At 36.1% G+C, this 17,129-nt stretch overlaps 2 protein-coding genes across 5 annotated transcripts in view; one reads left to right on the top strand and one right to left on the bottom strand.

The window, feature by feature from the left end:
* LOC127623799 (CD2-associated protein-like) overlaps positions 1–4,852 on the bottom strand; it is a 77,264-nt gene extending 72,412 nt beyond the window's left edge. For 2 of the 3 annotated variants that reach the window (XM_052098317.1, XM_052098318.1), the window contains exon 1: positions 4,547–4,852. In XM_052098317.1, coding sequence (XP_051954277.1) covers positions 4,547–4,550 — 4 coding nt within the window. In that variant the 5' untranslated portion in view covers positions 4,551–4,852. The remainder of the gene's footprint in view (positions 1–4,546) is intronic. The other variant, XM_052098319.1, reaches the window with a different exon arrangement.
* The window catches only part of LOC127623801 (tumor necrosis factor receptor superfamily member 21-like), a 40,350-nt gene continuing 27,640 nt past the window's right edge, over positions 4,420–17,129 (top strand). The window contains exon 1 of one of the 2 annotated variants that reach the window (XM_052098321.1): positions 4,420–4,639. In XM_052098321.1, the coding sequence (XP_051954281.1) occupies positions 4,631–4,639 (9 nt within the window). In that variant the 5' untranslated portion in view covers positions 4,420–4,630. Of the gene's footprint in view, positions 4,640–10,599; positions 10,981–17,129 lie in introns of those variants that run through there. The other variant, XM_052098320.1, reaches the window with a different exon arrangement.

Raw genomic sequence — 17,129 nt, 5'->3', positions numbered from 1 at the left:
AGACCCAGTTTCCACCTGGTATTAAGATGCGTTTTTTGTGATTGGATCACACGAGGTCAGCGCTAAATACATGTCTAAACGGGGTCTAAAATCTTTTTACACCTTAGAGCTTAGAGCAAAAAAGGTTCTGAAACACTGATCTAAACTAGCTATGTACACTAACAAATAAAATATTTATGCTAATATTTAAGATTTTACCAAAGAGCCTCTTCACACTTCAAGCATTCCTGGAATTATATGTCAGTCAAACAAAATCAAACCACTTAGGTCCTATTATTATCCTTTTCCTTGTCAGATGTTGAGCATAGTTCTTTTCTGTAGAATCACATTGCACAATAACTTGTGTAGTAGGGAGAGGCTACTGAGATATATTCCTCACATATTTTCAGCTTTGGGTTTTTTGTATAGCCTAATGTCGAGAGCTGGGTTTGTCATGTTGGGAGGATCCTGCAGCTGAGCTCCTCAATGTGCGGCCATTTAATTTCACTCAGATGGAATCTATAGTCATCATATAGTCACTGATGGCTGAAGCTTTTCATTTTGAAGGCAAATCCCTTTAAGCTTTATAGACCATTTCAAGGGCTCAATAGGTCCTTAAAATGCAAGTGGATGGTGATCAGACATTTGAAACTCCAAAAATGACAGATAGTCAGCATAAACGTTATCGATAGAACTCCAGCAGTTAAATTAATGTCTTCTTAAGTGACATGATCGCTTTTCGTGTGAAAAGAACAATATTTAAATACTTTTTAACAACAAATCATCGCTTCCAATCAGCAGCAGTATGCGTGTGTAACGTATTCAAATTGGCGTGTTCATGCGAGAACTGACGAACATGTCAGCCTTGTCTTCAAGTCAAATGCTTACAGGGTTAACAGCTTTATTGATCATATCAGGAGTGTTCCAACATTCTCAAGCTTGCCGCTGAGGAAATAAGTGTGAGCATTTAAACTATGATACACTTCCATTGCCTCTCTCACATAGACAAGCTCAGTATCGACCACGAATCTGGATATATCATTTCAGGTAAACAGGTTTCACTTCAGGTTTGATGTTCGAGAAAATATTTGACTTAAAGGATCCAGTAATGAAACATCATTGTTTATTTTCACTGATCATTGTTTTTGTACATATTTTGTTTGTTCTGTTTTACCTAGGCCAGAGGTGCCAAAACGTTTTCCTACAAAGGGCCAAAAATCAATCCAGACAAAAAAGTTAACATTGCATTATAACAAACTAAGGGACTCGAATTTATTTCTGTAAATGATGATCAAAATGGTTGATAATTTTAGCATGTGAGCATGATACCGACCTGATGCAAAGCATGAGAAGCGGGGTGCCCCTCGGTGCACGTTCATGGTGCGAGCATCCGCCACTGACATGGCAAAATCTGCACAACAGACCGCAAGAAACAATAATGTTCAGCGAAAATTCAAATGAAGAACGCAATGGATAAATTAATTTGGAACTATATCAGATTGTAGGGAGATTTTCTTTGCCCAGAACCTCCATTAATTTCCTACCCTGGATAGAACTAGAGATGAGAGATGTAACAGGTGTTTAAGTATCTCTCTTCATCATACAGCTGGTACATTACACAAAGTATTTTTGCCATTTTTTTTCTTGCAAATGTGCTGCATTATGAATAATGAGGGAGAGCAAAGATATGAAAGGCCCAAGGGCTTGCAACGTTAACAGCTTTGTTGGTTATAAACTGGAACAATATATTTGTATCACATTGCTTGCTTATGGAGACGTGGTATAACACCATTTGCATGTCGAATTAACAGATTTAGAAAGGTTTATACATCTGTAACATCTTAAATTCAGTATCTATGCAACAAAGCACTTTGTCACTTCATGCGCTCACACTGCTGACAGCTGCAAGAGAGGTAGAGACAGAGTGGATTTATTTGCGCAGCTTTGAAATTACAGTTTGATACAAAAACAAGTTTATTGATTTGATCATCTGTATCTATTGCTTTACTAATATGCAGCTACACGATAAAGTGAATAAAAGCATGCGAGAATTTAATGCATTATGAACATGGGTAATATTAATATTGTGTGCAATAGCCACAATCCTGTGTTGAATTTCAGGCTCTGAAAACTGTTTGATATCAAAATATTAAAGTTGCCCTGGTTCCCCTCCTTTAAAATGTCATTATACAAAATAATAATAATATTTAATGCAATGAAAAGCTGATTAGGGTTGGATCTAAACTCTGCAGGAAGGTAGCTCTCCAGGAGCAGGGTTGGTCACATAGACATAATAAATACATTATGTCTATGGTTGGTCACCCCTGCTCTAGAAGTATAAGCCATTTTATCAAGACCTGTGCAATCACGTTCTAATTCTTTGTTTACATCCTTGAAATGGTCTATACTCTATACCACAACAATTTTTGTTCATGTCTATTACAAACCTTTGCATTAAGTTAAAAGCAATCAAAGTCTATAAGGTGCTGGTGCACACATCCATTTTAACAGTCATAAGACCACCCTTAGCTGTTTAACAAAATGAAAAGGCAATATGTAGAGCAGTAAGATTCCCACATGAGAGGAAAGACAGAGCAGGGTTAAATATCCCATGAAAGCTGAGATCAGTGAGAAATATTCACAACTTTTAAAAGTTGCCTGAACTGACTTAGTTTGATGTCAAGACCTGACATGACCAAGCAATGTCCACTTGCACCCGTGCAGACTACATTCATATTACTCTAACACACTTCCACACTTCATGATGGGCTCAGTTTCCAATCCAGTGCTTACATAACTTTGTGACAACATGATGTATTACTAAAGAGAGGGGGGAGGCACTCTAGGCCACGAAAGCAGCCTGCCTGCCAGCCACTCTTTACAACAGATCTTACCTCAGCCATTCCACGCCACAGAATTACTCCAGCCTACAGCTGGGAAAATAAATGCTTGTTATGACCCATGTAACATACATGTAAACAAAATAACTTTTATTCCTTTGGGTCTCCATCACAGTGCTTTACACACAAAACAGAAAATGTTCAAGGGGACGTGTTCTAACATATCTTCCACTCCAGAATATTACATCTTAAGTATGTTGTGTTAGAGAACAAAATCTTGGCTCAAGAGAGGAAAACCAGCAGCTGAATGTACATAAGATCACAATTCAGATTATGACAAAGAGAGTTCCGAGGGAGAACTCTTACCAACAACCTTACCAGCTTTAAAAAGAATGATCCAGGTTCAATACAAGTTGAGCTCAATAGACAGAATTTATGGCATAATGTTGATTACCACAAAAAATAAAGCAAATACTGTGGTTATAGTGAGGCACTTAGAATGGACGTGAATGGGGCCAGTCTATAAACTTTTAAATTCACACTGTTTCAAAAGTAAAGCCACAGGACGCAAACATTATACATGTAAACAGCTTACTAACCTTATATGTGTAAAGATATGTCCAATATTACAACTTTGTTGTCATGACAACGCATGGCTGTAAACACTGTAATCTGTAATGTAATGGTAAATGCCATAATAGCAGTAAATCCCTCATTTTATCACACTAAAATAATGTTAACATGCATAATAGTAACATCTTATGGCTATAATTTTTAAACTGTGTATATTTTAAAGTTTATGGACTGGCTCCATTCACTTCCAATGTAAGTGCCATATTGTAACTACTTTTTTGTTTTTTATAAGCGAGGGGCGAGTCGGCGTGGTGATCAACATTATGCCCCAAATGCTGAGGATTGAGCTTAACTTTTCATTGAACCTGAAACATTCCTTTAGCAGACATAAATTTTTAATTTTGAATGTGCATGCAGACAAAAATCACATCTGGCAACTACCAATATAAACATGACCCCTAAGGCTTGGCCACATGATATAGAAACAAGCCAATAAAACAACCACATCACTGACTCCTTTCTAGAAGATAGGAAGGTATTAGGTAAACAAATATAATAGTGGACAACGTTAGGTTGGCACCTTGTACTGTTCTGTTCCGTCATGCTCAAGTGGACGACTAGACTGGTTTTGAATATAATGCAAATTATTTTGAGTTATCTGCAAATCCTCTTTTGGGTTGGCTTCATTTCCATATTTACTACTCTCAATTTCAGATGTTGACATCAATTGAACTTTCAGCATTCTTATCTATTATTACTTTGATTGTACTACTGGATTTAGAAAGGAGGGATGTGCCTCTTATTAAAGCCACAGCCACCTTAAGGGGGCTTTCTTAGAACTGAGCCACAGCTTCTACAAACTGCTTTGACAATAATAAAATAACGTCAAACACCCTTAAAAACAATAATCCAGAAGTGACGAGGCAGGGAGGTATTCATCCTGACGCAAAACGCCTGGAATGTACTGGTTTGGACAAGCCGAGCCAGTTTGCGACAGTGGCGCCTAGTCAAATATTCATCTATTAATAAGTTTGTTTCTTCATTCTTCTTGGATACAATGTTTCTTTTTTTAAACGACGCTTGAATGGCGCGTTCGAATGTTTCCTTGGAAACTGGAACGCGGAGTGACACCGCAACTGTTCAGTTGAACTCACCCATACTGTCCTTCGATACGAGACCGTCTTGATCTGATGTGTGCAATCTACCGTCCTGGTGGCTGATGTAAGCTAGCAGGCTGGATGCTAGCGGTAAATCCTACTTGTGCGTGGAACCGTGTTGGTGAAGTGCTTGTTTGCCCGTGTATTTGCGAAATTAATCCATTCCACTTTGTTTTAATATCGGCCTGTTGTTGAAGTGTGAGGTATGATTTTTTTTAGAGTACTGTGCAGGAAGTTATCCAGAAGTCTCCACCTTTCTTAGATTTGCCTCCGCGATATTTCATCGGGAGGATCCCGCGAGAAGTGAGATTTCCTCGCTGGAATGCAAGAGGTTGAAGTATTTCATTTTGATGTAAACTGGGCATAGCATAGCTTTATTCTGAGGATACCCACGCGAAAATAAACGCAAATATTGCAGTGATGTAATTATATACATATATAATCAATATATTATTATATATTGGTTTTATTATTATACTATCTGAGATATTGATAATTTAGTGCGTGAATTGACGCGTAAATAAACTTCCTTTATTGGCTCGATTTACTTTGGATCACAGACATAAAACTGAATTCCTATTAAAGTATATTGAAAATCAAAAAATCTCTTCCTTTTTGTTTATTTAGTGTTATAAAGCCCAAATAAATTATTTACTTTGGAATGTGCCTTCTATTCGTTCTGCAATCGCTTGCTATGTGTCATTTCCCATGTAGGCGGCGCAGTAGCTGTGAGATCTCTGTGAGTCACTTCTAGGATGATGTCGTGGCTGGAGTATTTGCATTAAATTTGGCTATTAAGCTGTTAACGTTGAACTAAAATCGTCCCAATCAAAAACGCTTTTTCCCTGCACTTTTTATGGAGTGTTTGGGATTAACATATCATCTGCCTATACAGAACCACCACAAGCAAATACATTACTATAGATTAATTAGTGATAAAAGATCAATTGCATTAGGCCTATAGACCACATCAGTATTCAAGAGATGGGTCGCCTGGTGCTATGGCACTTTTAGCGATAAATGTATCTGTATAGTAAATTCCTTTGCAACAATTAAATAAAATTGTCTTCTAGCATAAGAAACAGCATTAAAGGTGAATGTGACAAAGGCAGAGGCGGGTCTACGTGGTTGCCCCCCCCCCCCGAAATTCGATTGGCCACCCCAGGTGCCCCCCCTATAAGATGTCTTGTGATTGGTTCATTTTACGGCCAATCAGTTTATAGACTCTACTGAAGTTCGTGATTCAAAGAAGTTTTTTTTTAAAGCTTAATAAAGTCATCTTTATTGCCAAAAAAAAAAAAGGATACAAATCACAAGTGACTTATCAAAATATACATAAAAATATTCTCAAATAACTACTGTCTACAATTGCCGTAAATTGTTTCGACATACTTTTTTTTATTTTATTTTTTATTATCCTTCAACAACACAAACAAACAAGGTACATCAACAAATCTCTGAATATAACCTCAATTGTTCAGCCATAGGTTGAGCATATAGTACAAAGAACAGAAAACACACTATGAACAAACCAATAATTAAATTTAAAAAAATAAATAAATAAATTAAAAAAATATATAAAAAGGGACTTTTTAAATTAATTTAAACATATCCAAAAGAGAAATCAGTTTAAGGGCTTTCTGATTTTTAACTAATTTTTAAGATTTGCACAAGAGTTTAACCTCATTCATCCAGTGATTAAAGTTTGGTTTAGATTTAAACCATCTGCATTTATGAATGAAAAACTTTCCAAAACATAACAAGAAATTAATAACAAAATCACAATCTTTGTTTTCCAGACAAACACCAAACATAATTAACTTCCACGTGAGAGGTGGGAGTTCAACCCTCCTAGACCTTAACCAGTTCTGCACCTCACTCCAAAAGGGTTGCACCAGATCACAATCAAAGAAGACATGCTCTAGATTTTCAATATTTGTTTCACAAAAAACACAATTATTCACATCAAAATTAAACTTTAGTAGGATAAATATCATTTAAAATTTTGAAGTATCGCTCCTTAGCTTTAGGAGGGAGAGGAAAAGACAAATAATTTTTCCAAATTTTTTTTATTTCAACCTTATCAAAATCTTTAAGCACGTATTCCCGTCTAATTGGGTTTGGGTAATAAGCCTGTAAAAAAAATTCTAATGACTCTATTTGTACATTTTTTTATCACAAAAATCATAACCTTCTAAGGAGAGCTGTCTCAGTACTGGGGAGATTTTGGAGTACAACATGTCTTCTTTAACCATTAATCTTAACGGAATTGGTATAGCTCTAATCATTCTATTAAACATATTAACGGTACACTGTACTTGGAATTTCTCACAAAACTCTCTATACAGTAACACATTTCCATTATCATCCAAGAAATGGGCAATAGCCCAAATCCCTTTAGATATCCATTCCTCAAGATATACAGATTTTCTGCCAAACTTTATATATCTACTATTCCAAACTGGAGTGTTGTGAGGAGTGAAGTTATGTTTGAACAATAGTTTCCAATAGAGCAGCACTTGCTGATGGAAGGCTGAAAGTTTAACTGGTAATGAGGTGCACTCAAAGTCACAACATAACAGAAAGTGTATTCCCCCCAGTTTGTTAAAGATAGCATTGGGGACAATAAACCAAAAGGAGTGGCTATTTTGAATGAAGGATTTTAACCATTTCAATTTCAAAACACCATTCATAATGTCGATAGCATTCACCCCACCGTCTTCATATTTATTAATCATGTCCTCCTTTCTAATGTACTGACACTTATTTCTCCAAATAAATTTAAAATTCACCTTATTTATTAATTTAAGCATTCGTGTCGATATGGGCAAGGAGAAGGCTGGATAGTCTGGACAAACTATCCATTTTAGATAAAAGAACCCTTCCAAAGATTGTAAGATCCCTCTGCAGCCATCTATTCAATATATGGACTTACATTTATCTGTGTTAGTCAACACATTTTTATTCTCCATAACATCTTTATCTTTAGAAATAATAATCCCCAAATATTTAACTTCCCTTTTAATTTGTATATTAGATAATGACTGCAAAGGAAACTCATGCAGTGTTAACATTACACATTTGTTTAGGTTTAAATGTAGCCCCGAAGCTTTAGAAAACTGGTTAATAGAATGTAAAACTAATGGAATTTGATATTCATTCTTTAGAAACAATGTTGTATCGTCAGCAAACTGGCTTATAAGTATATGTCTATCCAACACTGAAAGACCTTCAATACCATTATTTTTAATCAATATAGATAATAACTCTGCAACCATTATAAATAATAATGGTGAGCTTGCCAGTCACCACCGAAACAGAAGAATCCAGCTGTTTTAGTTGAGGTCTGCCTTCTTTCTTTTTCGACTGTTTCCCTCTCTTTCTGCTACTGTTTTTATTTTTTCTAAACTAAAGACTGTTCTTTAATATATTAGCAGAGCACAATGTAATGGTTCCATATTTTATTTTTAAACTGTGGTGTTTTCATTTGAACTGTTACATTGCTAAAACTTTAACTCTGTGTTACTCAGCTTTTTTGTAAATTAATCTGAAAGAAATGTTGAATGAAACACTATGATGTTTTGGTCAAACCATTTGAATTATTACAGTGGGGGGAAATAGTTTTTTTTTTTTTTTAATTATTATTATTTGAAAGAGATTGTGAATAACACTACTGTATATTGTAATGGCCAAACTAATTAAAAGAAAATAGTTGACATTGTTTCTGCTTCTGGGTTTTTAAAATTGCTCATTATTAAAATTGCTTTTATTTTATAAACTTGTTAGTTTTATGAAAACATTAAAAATAATAAACACTGGCTCTCAAATTTAACTTAATGGATATATACAGGGATGACAAAAAACTAAATTAATCAAAAATGTGCTTTATTACTACATTTGTTTACAAGTAACTTTATTCAAGTTAAAAAAATAATAAAATCAATAGGATTTACATAATATACTGTAGAATTTAGCTTTTTTTTTTTGGTCACTGGCGGCCACCCCGTTTGGAGGCAGTGCCCCAGCATGGCCCCCCCCACTGAAAATGCTCTAGACACGCCCCTGGACAAAGGCTGTCGCTCAAATGACTATACATACAAGGAGGGGTCTCATTATTTGTACTTTAAACTCTGCTTGTTTTATGTGAGATTAATTAACCAAATAAGACTCTCAAGTTAATAATAGTCATATTTGTAAAATACTAATTTCTTTTAATGTGCTGAAAGACAGGGAGTTGATGGCACTTTCAATTTTAATCAGCAGAGGGCAGAATATGAACAGCATACGAAAAGTCTGTAAGGCAGTGTGGGAATACACAGTTATTTCTTGGACTATGCATTCATTTACTATAATTTATTTTCTGTTATGTATGGATGACTTTAAATCGAATTATATTTGTATTAAGCCAAATAAAATAAATACATTTCCCCCACAAAGCCCCCACTACTTATTGCAAATATTTGTATATGCTAAAATCTATGATCAAGCTTTACACATTTGCATGTGAGTGGAAGGTGCAGTATCACCTGAAACTAATGGTGATTTTAACAAGCAGCTCTACTACTGCTGTTAAAATTGTAGGTGCTCTTCTTACATGCTATAACATGAAGAGAAATATGCAGCCTAGATAACACAATGTCTGTGTACTGCTTATAAACTCGTTAAAAAAAAGAAAGAAAAGTGAAAAGAAAGTGTTTTCAATGCAATTAAATAATCTAAAAAGTCCCAAAGATGAAGGTTGAACAAAATAATCAAACTTCATAATGTTTACATGGTGGACATACTGTCTTTGAGGTATTGGAAGAATGCCGATGTAAATAGTGGGGGACATGGATTTTAGATAAATACAAATATTTTAAGTTGATTGATATGCCCTGTAAATAAAGCCGATCAGATCAACTCAATCCCTATAATTAATTTACAGACAAGTTTTGAACCATTTAGCTGTGTGAATTCTGGACGCTCTCCATACATCCTGTATGCTGAGAAAAATAGAATCTGGTGTTAACACATAACTGACAAACGAGTAAATCTACAAATATTTGTTTAAACGCATTACAGATACTTTCAGTTCACAGTACAGCACTAGGTAGTGTGTAGTCCTGCAGTGGCACAATTGCCATATTGTTGCACATATCATGGATGCAACCATAGTCTGAGTCATTAACCCACTTAGAGTGTTTTCCTGCGGCAGAAAATTGTGTGGCACGTGAGAGCATTCCTCCGTTTCATCCATTTAGCTCCCAGTTGCACATGTAGGCCTATGCCAGATGGTGTATTCCTCATCTGCCAGTGGACTCTAATGTTTGTCTGTTTGAGAGTCACTGGAAATTATCTCTGGTCATTTTGCCAGTGACACAAAAGAGCATTATTCTGTTTACATGTCTGAGACCTGAGAACGACTGTATGGAAGACCTTCTTACAAATCGTAATAGAAATGAGACTGGACAGTGCTGTCCATGTACTGTATTGATAGATAGATAGATAGATAGACAGACAGACAGACAGACAGACAGACAGACAGACAGACAGACAGACAGACAGATAGATAGATAGATAGATAGATAGATAGATAGATAGATAGATAGATAGTTTGTTTGTTTGTTTATTGGAGAATATGCTTTGCCACAACCTGTGCATGTATGCACAATAGACAGACAGAGAGAGAGAGAGAGAGAGACAGACAGACAGACAGACAGACAGACAGACAGACAGACAGACAGACAGACAGATAGATAGATAGATAGATAGATAGATAGATAGATAGATAGATAGATAGATAGATAGATAGATAGATAGATAGATAGATAGATAGATCCTGTGCAACACATTTCTTCTTCATAGATCCTGTGCAACACATTTCTTCTACATAACATGTGTTATCCAGCCTATAACGCCATGTAGGGTAAACTAAACTAAACTACACTACACTGCTCTCAGTACCAGTATCTTCCCGGAAACTGTCTAGCATCAAGCCTGTCTGCGGCGCAGACTAACTGCCAGTGGCTAGTTTCGCTCGTGACGTCTGTCGCCAGCACCCGCCCTCCTAGTCAGCAGCAGCCTGTCTTTGCGGCACAGATTATCCGTAACCTGGACAAACAGAAGCCAGACTTCAGTCCACAAATCCTTCTATCATCGCTATGGGAATTATACAGTTTTTCTTCCAAAACGAAGCGCTTATCCCCTACTACTTGAAACCCGTGCACTCAGGGGCACAGACTATAAAAAGCCGTCTGTGGACGGAATTTGTGCACTGAAAGGAGAGATCTAGCGAAGGGACCTTACACAGTGTGGGTGTCCTGTTGATGCGGAGATGGTGATGCTCCACCTATGAAGCTCAAAAGTAACAGATGTGAATCTGGACATATATAAAGAAGACTGATTCGACTTGGACAATGCCTGGGAAAATGTCCATGACTGTGTTGCTGATGGTAAGTCAAGGAGGCATTTATTTTTTATGCTTTTTCTTCTTCATCATCTATTCTCCCGAATATTCTGGCTTTTGTTAGATTTAAAGGGACAGTAGCTCTACCTGGTGACGCTCTTGGTGAGTGCTGCTGTAGTGAGGATAGAAGCCTTGCTCCAAACAAAAGATGACATGTTTTCAAAAACAACTTATTATTTATGTTATATTAAATATTTTTGCTTTTAAATATTTTCTTATCTAAAATATTTTATTATCTAACATTTTATTTTAAATAAATATTTATGTATAATATATATTATAATCAATTTATTGTTAATACTTATTGAGACACACCTATTGTTTGAGAAACAGCCTAATTACAGATATTCTTATTGTATTGTTTGTGGGATAGTTTTCATTTATTATCAGTTTTCATTGTAGTCATTGTTTTATTTACACTGGCTGTATTGTTTAAAATAAATCTATGTGACTTGGCATGCCTGTATTGTTTTTGTTCAAACATGCTCATAATTTAATATCCCAATACAGTATGTGGTCTAGTTAATTTGGTATATCAGATCAAACTGGTTTATCTATTAGCATGTCTTTATCATGGGACTATCAAATCACATAATGCACTCAAAAATCGGCTTCAGTTGTTTAACACACATGCCGGCCAATCAATTAGTTTCAAAGCATCAGAAGGTTCAGCAGTTTTCTTTTCTTTTTTTCCAATTTGAACCATCCATGTGCCTGTGAAAAACATATTTGTTGGCAGTGATGCCAATGTGTGCTTGGCACGTGCTCTGGCATTTGCAGGAATACTCCTTGCTCATTCATTGAGCCTGCAAAATCATTGGCCATTATCTAGTATAAATGCCTCCAGACAGGGAGTGTTTGTTCTTGCTCTGCAGTTTTCAGTTATGATGTATCGCAGGTGTAACAGGTGTTCCTGTTTGTCTAAATGCTTTGGTACATGGAGTCCTGATGATATCACATCTGTCCCCATGCTGTTCCTGCAGATTCGCACACCATTCTTTCCCATGAATCAACAAAAATTTAGAGAGCTAAACAGTCCTAAAGCCTGTAGCTACATGTCCTGAAGCACTAATTGAGAATTTCCATTTCATTTATAGCATCTACATTGGCGGCCAAAAGTTTGGAATAATGTACAGATTTTGATGTTTCGGAAAGAAATTGGTACTTGAATTCACCAAAGTGGCATTCAACTGATCACAAAGTATAGTCGGGACATTACTGATGTTAAAAAAAACAGCACCATCACTATTTTAAAAAAATCTAGACAGGCCCCATTTCCAGCAGCCATCAATCCAACACCTTATCCTTGAGTAATCATGCTAAATTGCTCATTTGGAACTAGAAAATCACTTGCCATTATATCAAACACAGTTGAAAGCTATTTGGTTCATTAAATGAAGCTTAACATTGTCTTTGTGTTTGTTTTTGTGTTGCAACAGTATGCAATAGACTGGCATGTCTTAAGGTCAATATTAGGTCAAAAATGGCTAAAAGAACCAGCTTTCTCTAGAAACTTGTCAGTCAATCATTGTTTTGAGGAATGAAGGCAATGAATACATGAATACAATGCTTGAAATTGCCAAACAACTGAAGATTTCATACAAAGGTGTACACTAAAGTCTTCAAAGTCAAAGGACATCTGACTCTAACAAGGACAGTAAGAAATGTGGAAGGCCCTGATGTACAACTAAACAAGAGAATAAGTACATCAGAGCCTCTAGTTTGAGAAATAGATGCCTCACATGTCCTCAGCTGACAGCTTCATTGAATTATACCCACTCAACACCAGTTTCATGTACAACAGTAAAGAGAAGACTCAGGGGTGCAGGACTTATGGGATGAATTGCAAAGAAGAAGACAATTTTGAAACATGAAAAACAAACAAAGGTTAGATTGGACAAAGAATTACAGACATTGGATAACAGATTGATCCAAAGTGTTATGTTGTGTTAAGCCCATTGAGCTTTTGTGGGATCAGCTAGACTGTAAGGTACATGAGAAGTGCCCGACAAGACATCCGCATCTATGACACTTGCAATACGACAATTGGAGTGGTGGTGGTGTAGTGGGCTAAAGCACATAACTGTTAATCAGAAGGTCACTGGTTTGATCCCCACAGCCACCACCATTGTGTCCTTGAGCAAGGCACTGAACTCCAGGTTGCTCCGGGGGGATTGTCCCTGTAATAAGTGCACTGTAAGTCACTTTGGATAAAAGCGTCTGCCAAATGCATAAATGTAAATGTAAATTGCTACAGGAAGCGTGGGGTGAAATGTCACCTTAGTATCTGGACAAACTGACAACTAGAATGCCAAAGAATCTGCAAAGTTGTCATTGCTGCACTTGGAGGATTTTTTGATGAGAAAGATCTGAATTTTTTTTTCAAATTGTTATAGTAATTTTTCATGTTATTAATGTAATGATTATACATTGTGATAAGATGAATGCCACTTTGGTGAATAAAATTACCCATTTATTTCCACAAGAGCAAAATATGTACATTGTTCCAAACTTTTGGCTGCCAGTGTCATCATCTGTAGAAGATACCACTGAGACACCACTGAGCTCCTGGAAGTTAGTCACTATTAAGTACATATAATTGTAGAATTATTTAAAGTGTATACACAGGTTACAAGGGTTGTGAATTGCCAGGTCCATTCACTCACAGGTTAGTTAGGAAATCAACACCATCATTGACATTCTTCTATTCAAACTCATAAGAGCGGCTGAATCAACAATCAAGCATTGGGATTGCAACTGCAAATGACAACTTCTTTAAATTAATTAATATTTTTTTAGGAATATTTGTGTATATCCATCGGTATCGGCACCAAACATCCATCCATCCATCCATCGTCAACCGCTTATCCTGTGTACAGGGTCGCGCGGCACCAAACAGAATAGCAAAAATAATTATTGTTTTCAAATGATTCCGCTCTAAATCCACCCCATGATTGGTTAAACCAATGGTGCTCTGCCAGGTTGAGAAATGTTTTAATAGTGCCACAATTTATGCAAGGGGTTAATCCTTTAATGTTTAAATACTCACTGTTTCAAAAGTATTGCCAAAACACAACATAAGTCATATTGTCATGATTTTAGTGGGATAAAATCGCTTAAAAACCTTTAAATTTATACCCAATTATACCCAAACTTTGTTGCCATGATGACGTAATTCCGTAAACCTTGAATCCCTTTAACGACCGTAAAAACAAGAGAAAATTGGCCCCATTTACTTCCATTATAAGTGCCTCTGTAACCTAAAGTTTTTCTTTTCTTAAAAAAAATTAGGGACAAGTCAAAATTATTGTTTTGGTAATCAACATTATGCCACAAATGCTGTCAATTGAGGCTAACTTATATTGAACCCAGAATATTCCTTTATGGATTTGCCTTGGCACTGAAATGGTCTTTATTGCTTTTTGCATGCTTGCAATTCCCTGTGGCGTTATGGATAATAATATTTATGCTGAAACACTTGGAATTATTTCTAAAAATATTTTTGTACAAGTGCCTGAAGATGTTTTCGTAACTGAGCCAATGCTAAGGCACTTTGAAAGTTACAGCTTTAAAAGGCAGCAGCAATGCTTTGAAAAGCTGCCAGTAATGCATGTTTTTTCCAAAGTTGCGACATGTAGCTGATTTCGTTTATTAGCAGACAGTGACGGTTAGTAGGTGAATATACTCACTTTCACAAACTGTTGTTTTTCAGTCATGGTAGGGACTTTCCATTGACTTCTATTGTTTTATACTGAGCTAAGGATATTTTTTATTTCCAACCCCTAAATCTTTCTGCATTTTTATTTTTTCAATTTTATTAAGACATTTTTTTTTAAGGATGTTTATGAAGCTGGTTTACATGTGGCTGTCATTTGGTCTTGTTAAAGAGTAAATACTCAACTACATAGGAGTGCCTTTAAACCCTAGACACTGTTTCGGGTGGGTTGAGAAGGTGGAGAGTTGGTGGAGTTGGAACATGTCTTTTGTTTTGTACATCATGTATTCTGTGGTGGTTATCGAAAGCAAGAATGCTTGAAAAGATGTTACTTTTATCTTTGGCTGTACATTTTTCTTTCAAGAGCCGGTTCAGAGAAAACAGAATTCTGAAGCATGTCTCTTGATGCAACAGTGTACTTATTCAGGAAAGGAGTTTGTGGAAAGAGCTTTTGTAGACCACTAACCCTACCGGCATTGTCCTGTCATCAGTGAAATTGTCCCCCTCACTGCCCTACTTCAAACCCTCGTCTCTTAGCTCACTGTTGGCTTGCTCCTTTGGCCTCCTCTACAGCTAGGGCTGGTGGGAAAGCAGAGTTTTGTCTAATCCCTATTCATGTTCAACAGAAGCTTTAGTCAGTTGTCCTACCAGGCTGCACTAAAACAGTCCCTGTCAACCTACAGATGGCTTACAAGTTGTCTTTGCATATTATGCTGGAGTAGGAAGAAGTATTCTAATATTGGAAAAATGACCTTTAATTTTGCGATTGACATAGTTTGACATTGTCGAGTAGATGACTAAAATTTACTAAAACCCATTCCCAGTTCTTAGTATGTCAGTATGTGTTGACTAGAGAATATTAATGTCATGTTTGTTTTGAAGCTGCAAAGTCCATTCAGCCCATTCAGTCAGCCTTCCCCTTATTAGCAAGGAAATTAAGTCTTCTGTGCTTTTATTCTAGTCTTCTGTGCGGTCTGTTGTAGAGGAACCTTAATAAAACTCCAGGGGTTTCGTGATCAGCAGTTGATAGAACTTTGTGTTTCAAAAGTGTTGATGCAGTGAGGCCCTTGTTTTCTAGATATTAGAGCTTATTGCTTTCCAGCATCATATTTTTGGTGATGACTTTTGTACCATTGCCAATATGCAGAGAATAAAGCTGTCTATCATGGCAAAAGAATTAAGAATTAATATGTGAGCTAACATCATAAAGATGTTTAGGTGCTGTTATCATGCTGTGCAGTCAGGAGTGTTGGAAGGAGGGTACTGTTATTATTGGAATCTGGCATTCGTGGATCATGTTTAATTTGTACTAACTTTAGATTTGCCATGTTTATGGCCGTCTTGTCATTAAAACTCATTTTGAAGGTCATCGGCCTTTAAAAGTGCTGTCAGCATATTCCAAGGATCCTGTTTTTGGTCTTTAAACTGTTGGTTGCATGAGTGATTTCTTGCAGACTGTGTAATTGTTGTTCAGACTTGTTTTGCTATGCGCATTCATTATGTTTAAAGATCCCAAGAACGTTGGGGAAAGATTTTAGCCCACATCTTTTAGCTTTGATCTCATCTACTGTATATGCATGTGTACTCCTAAAGTTTGGTGCATTTTAAAGGGATAATTCACCCAAAAATCTAAATTCTATTATAATTTATTCACCCTCATGCCATCCCAGATGTGTATGACTTACTTTCTTCAGCAGAACTCAAACAAAGATTTTTAGAATAATATCGCAGATCTGTAGGTCGATACAATGCAAGTGAATGGTGGACCACACCATTGTTGCTCTACAAATCACATAAAGGAAACAGAAAATTAATCCATGTAATTTGAAATCCATCACTTCAGAAGCAATATAATAGGTGTGGTTGTGAAACAGAACAACATTTAAGTCCTTTTTACTCCAAATCTTCACTTTAAATTTAATTTCCTGAAATTGAAACTAAACAGGCACCAAATGTGATTTTCAGATGTAAAAGTGAAAGTGAAAGGTCAAGGATATTGTCCACTTTATTGTCCACTTTACAAATGTCTGATCACCATTTACTTGCATTGTATGGACCTACAGAGCTGAAATATTCTTCCAAAATGTTTTGCTTGTGTTCTGCTGAAAAAAAGGTCATACACAAAAAAAGGTCATACACATCTGGGATGACATGAGGGTAAGTAAATGATGAGAGAATTTTCAGTTTGGGGTAAACTATCCCTTTAAGCACATTTGGGTGTTTCTTAAACTTAGGGCAATTTCATGTCCTAAGGCTTGATTGTTTTTTTTTTGTTTTTTAACAAACAGACCTAAAAAAAAATCATTTTTCTTTCTTTTTTCTTTTGACCCAGAGTTCCACTACACCAAACAATTTTGCCTCTAATTAAGTTTAATTTTCCAAGTTAGTTTTTAAAAGTTCGTCTTAAAGTTAAAGTTTAA

The sequence above is a fragment of the Xyrauchen texanus genome, chromosome 30 (assembly GCF_025860055.1).
Source record: "Xyrauchen texanus isolate HMW12.3.18 chromosome 30, RBS_HiC_50CHRs, whole genome shotgun sequence".
Classification (NCBI taxonomy): domain Eukaryota; kingdom Metazoa; phylum Chordata; class Actinopteri; order Cypriniformes; family Catostomidae; genus Xyrauchen; species Xyrauchen texanus.
The sequence above is the reverse complement of the archived record's forward strand: the minus strand, read 5'-3'. Positions and strand labels throughout refer to the sequence as shown.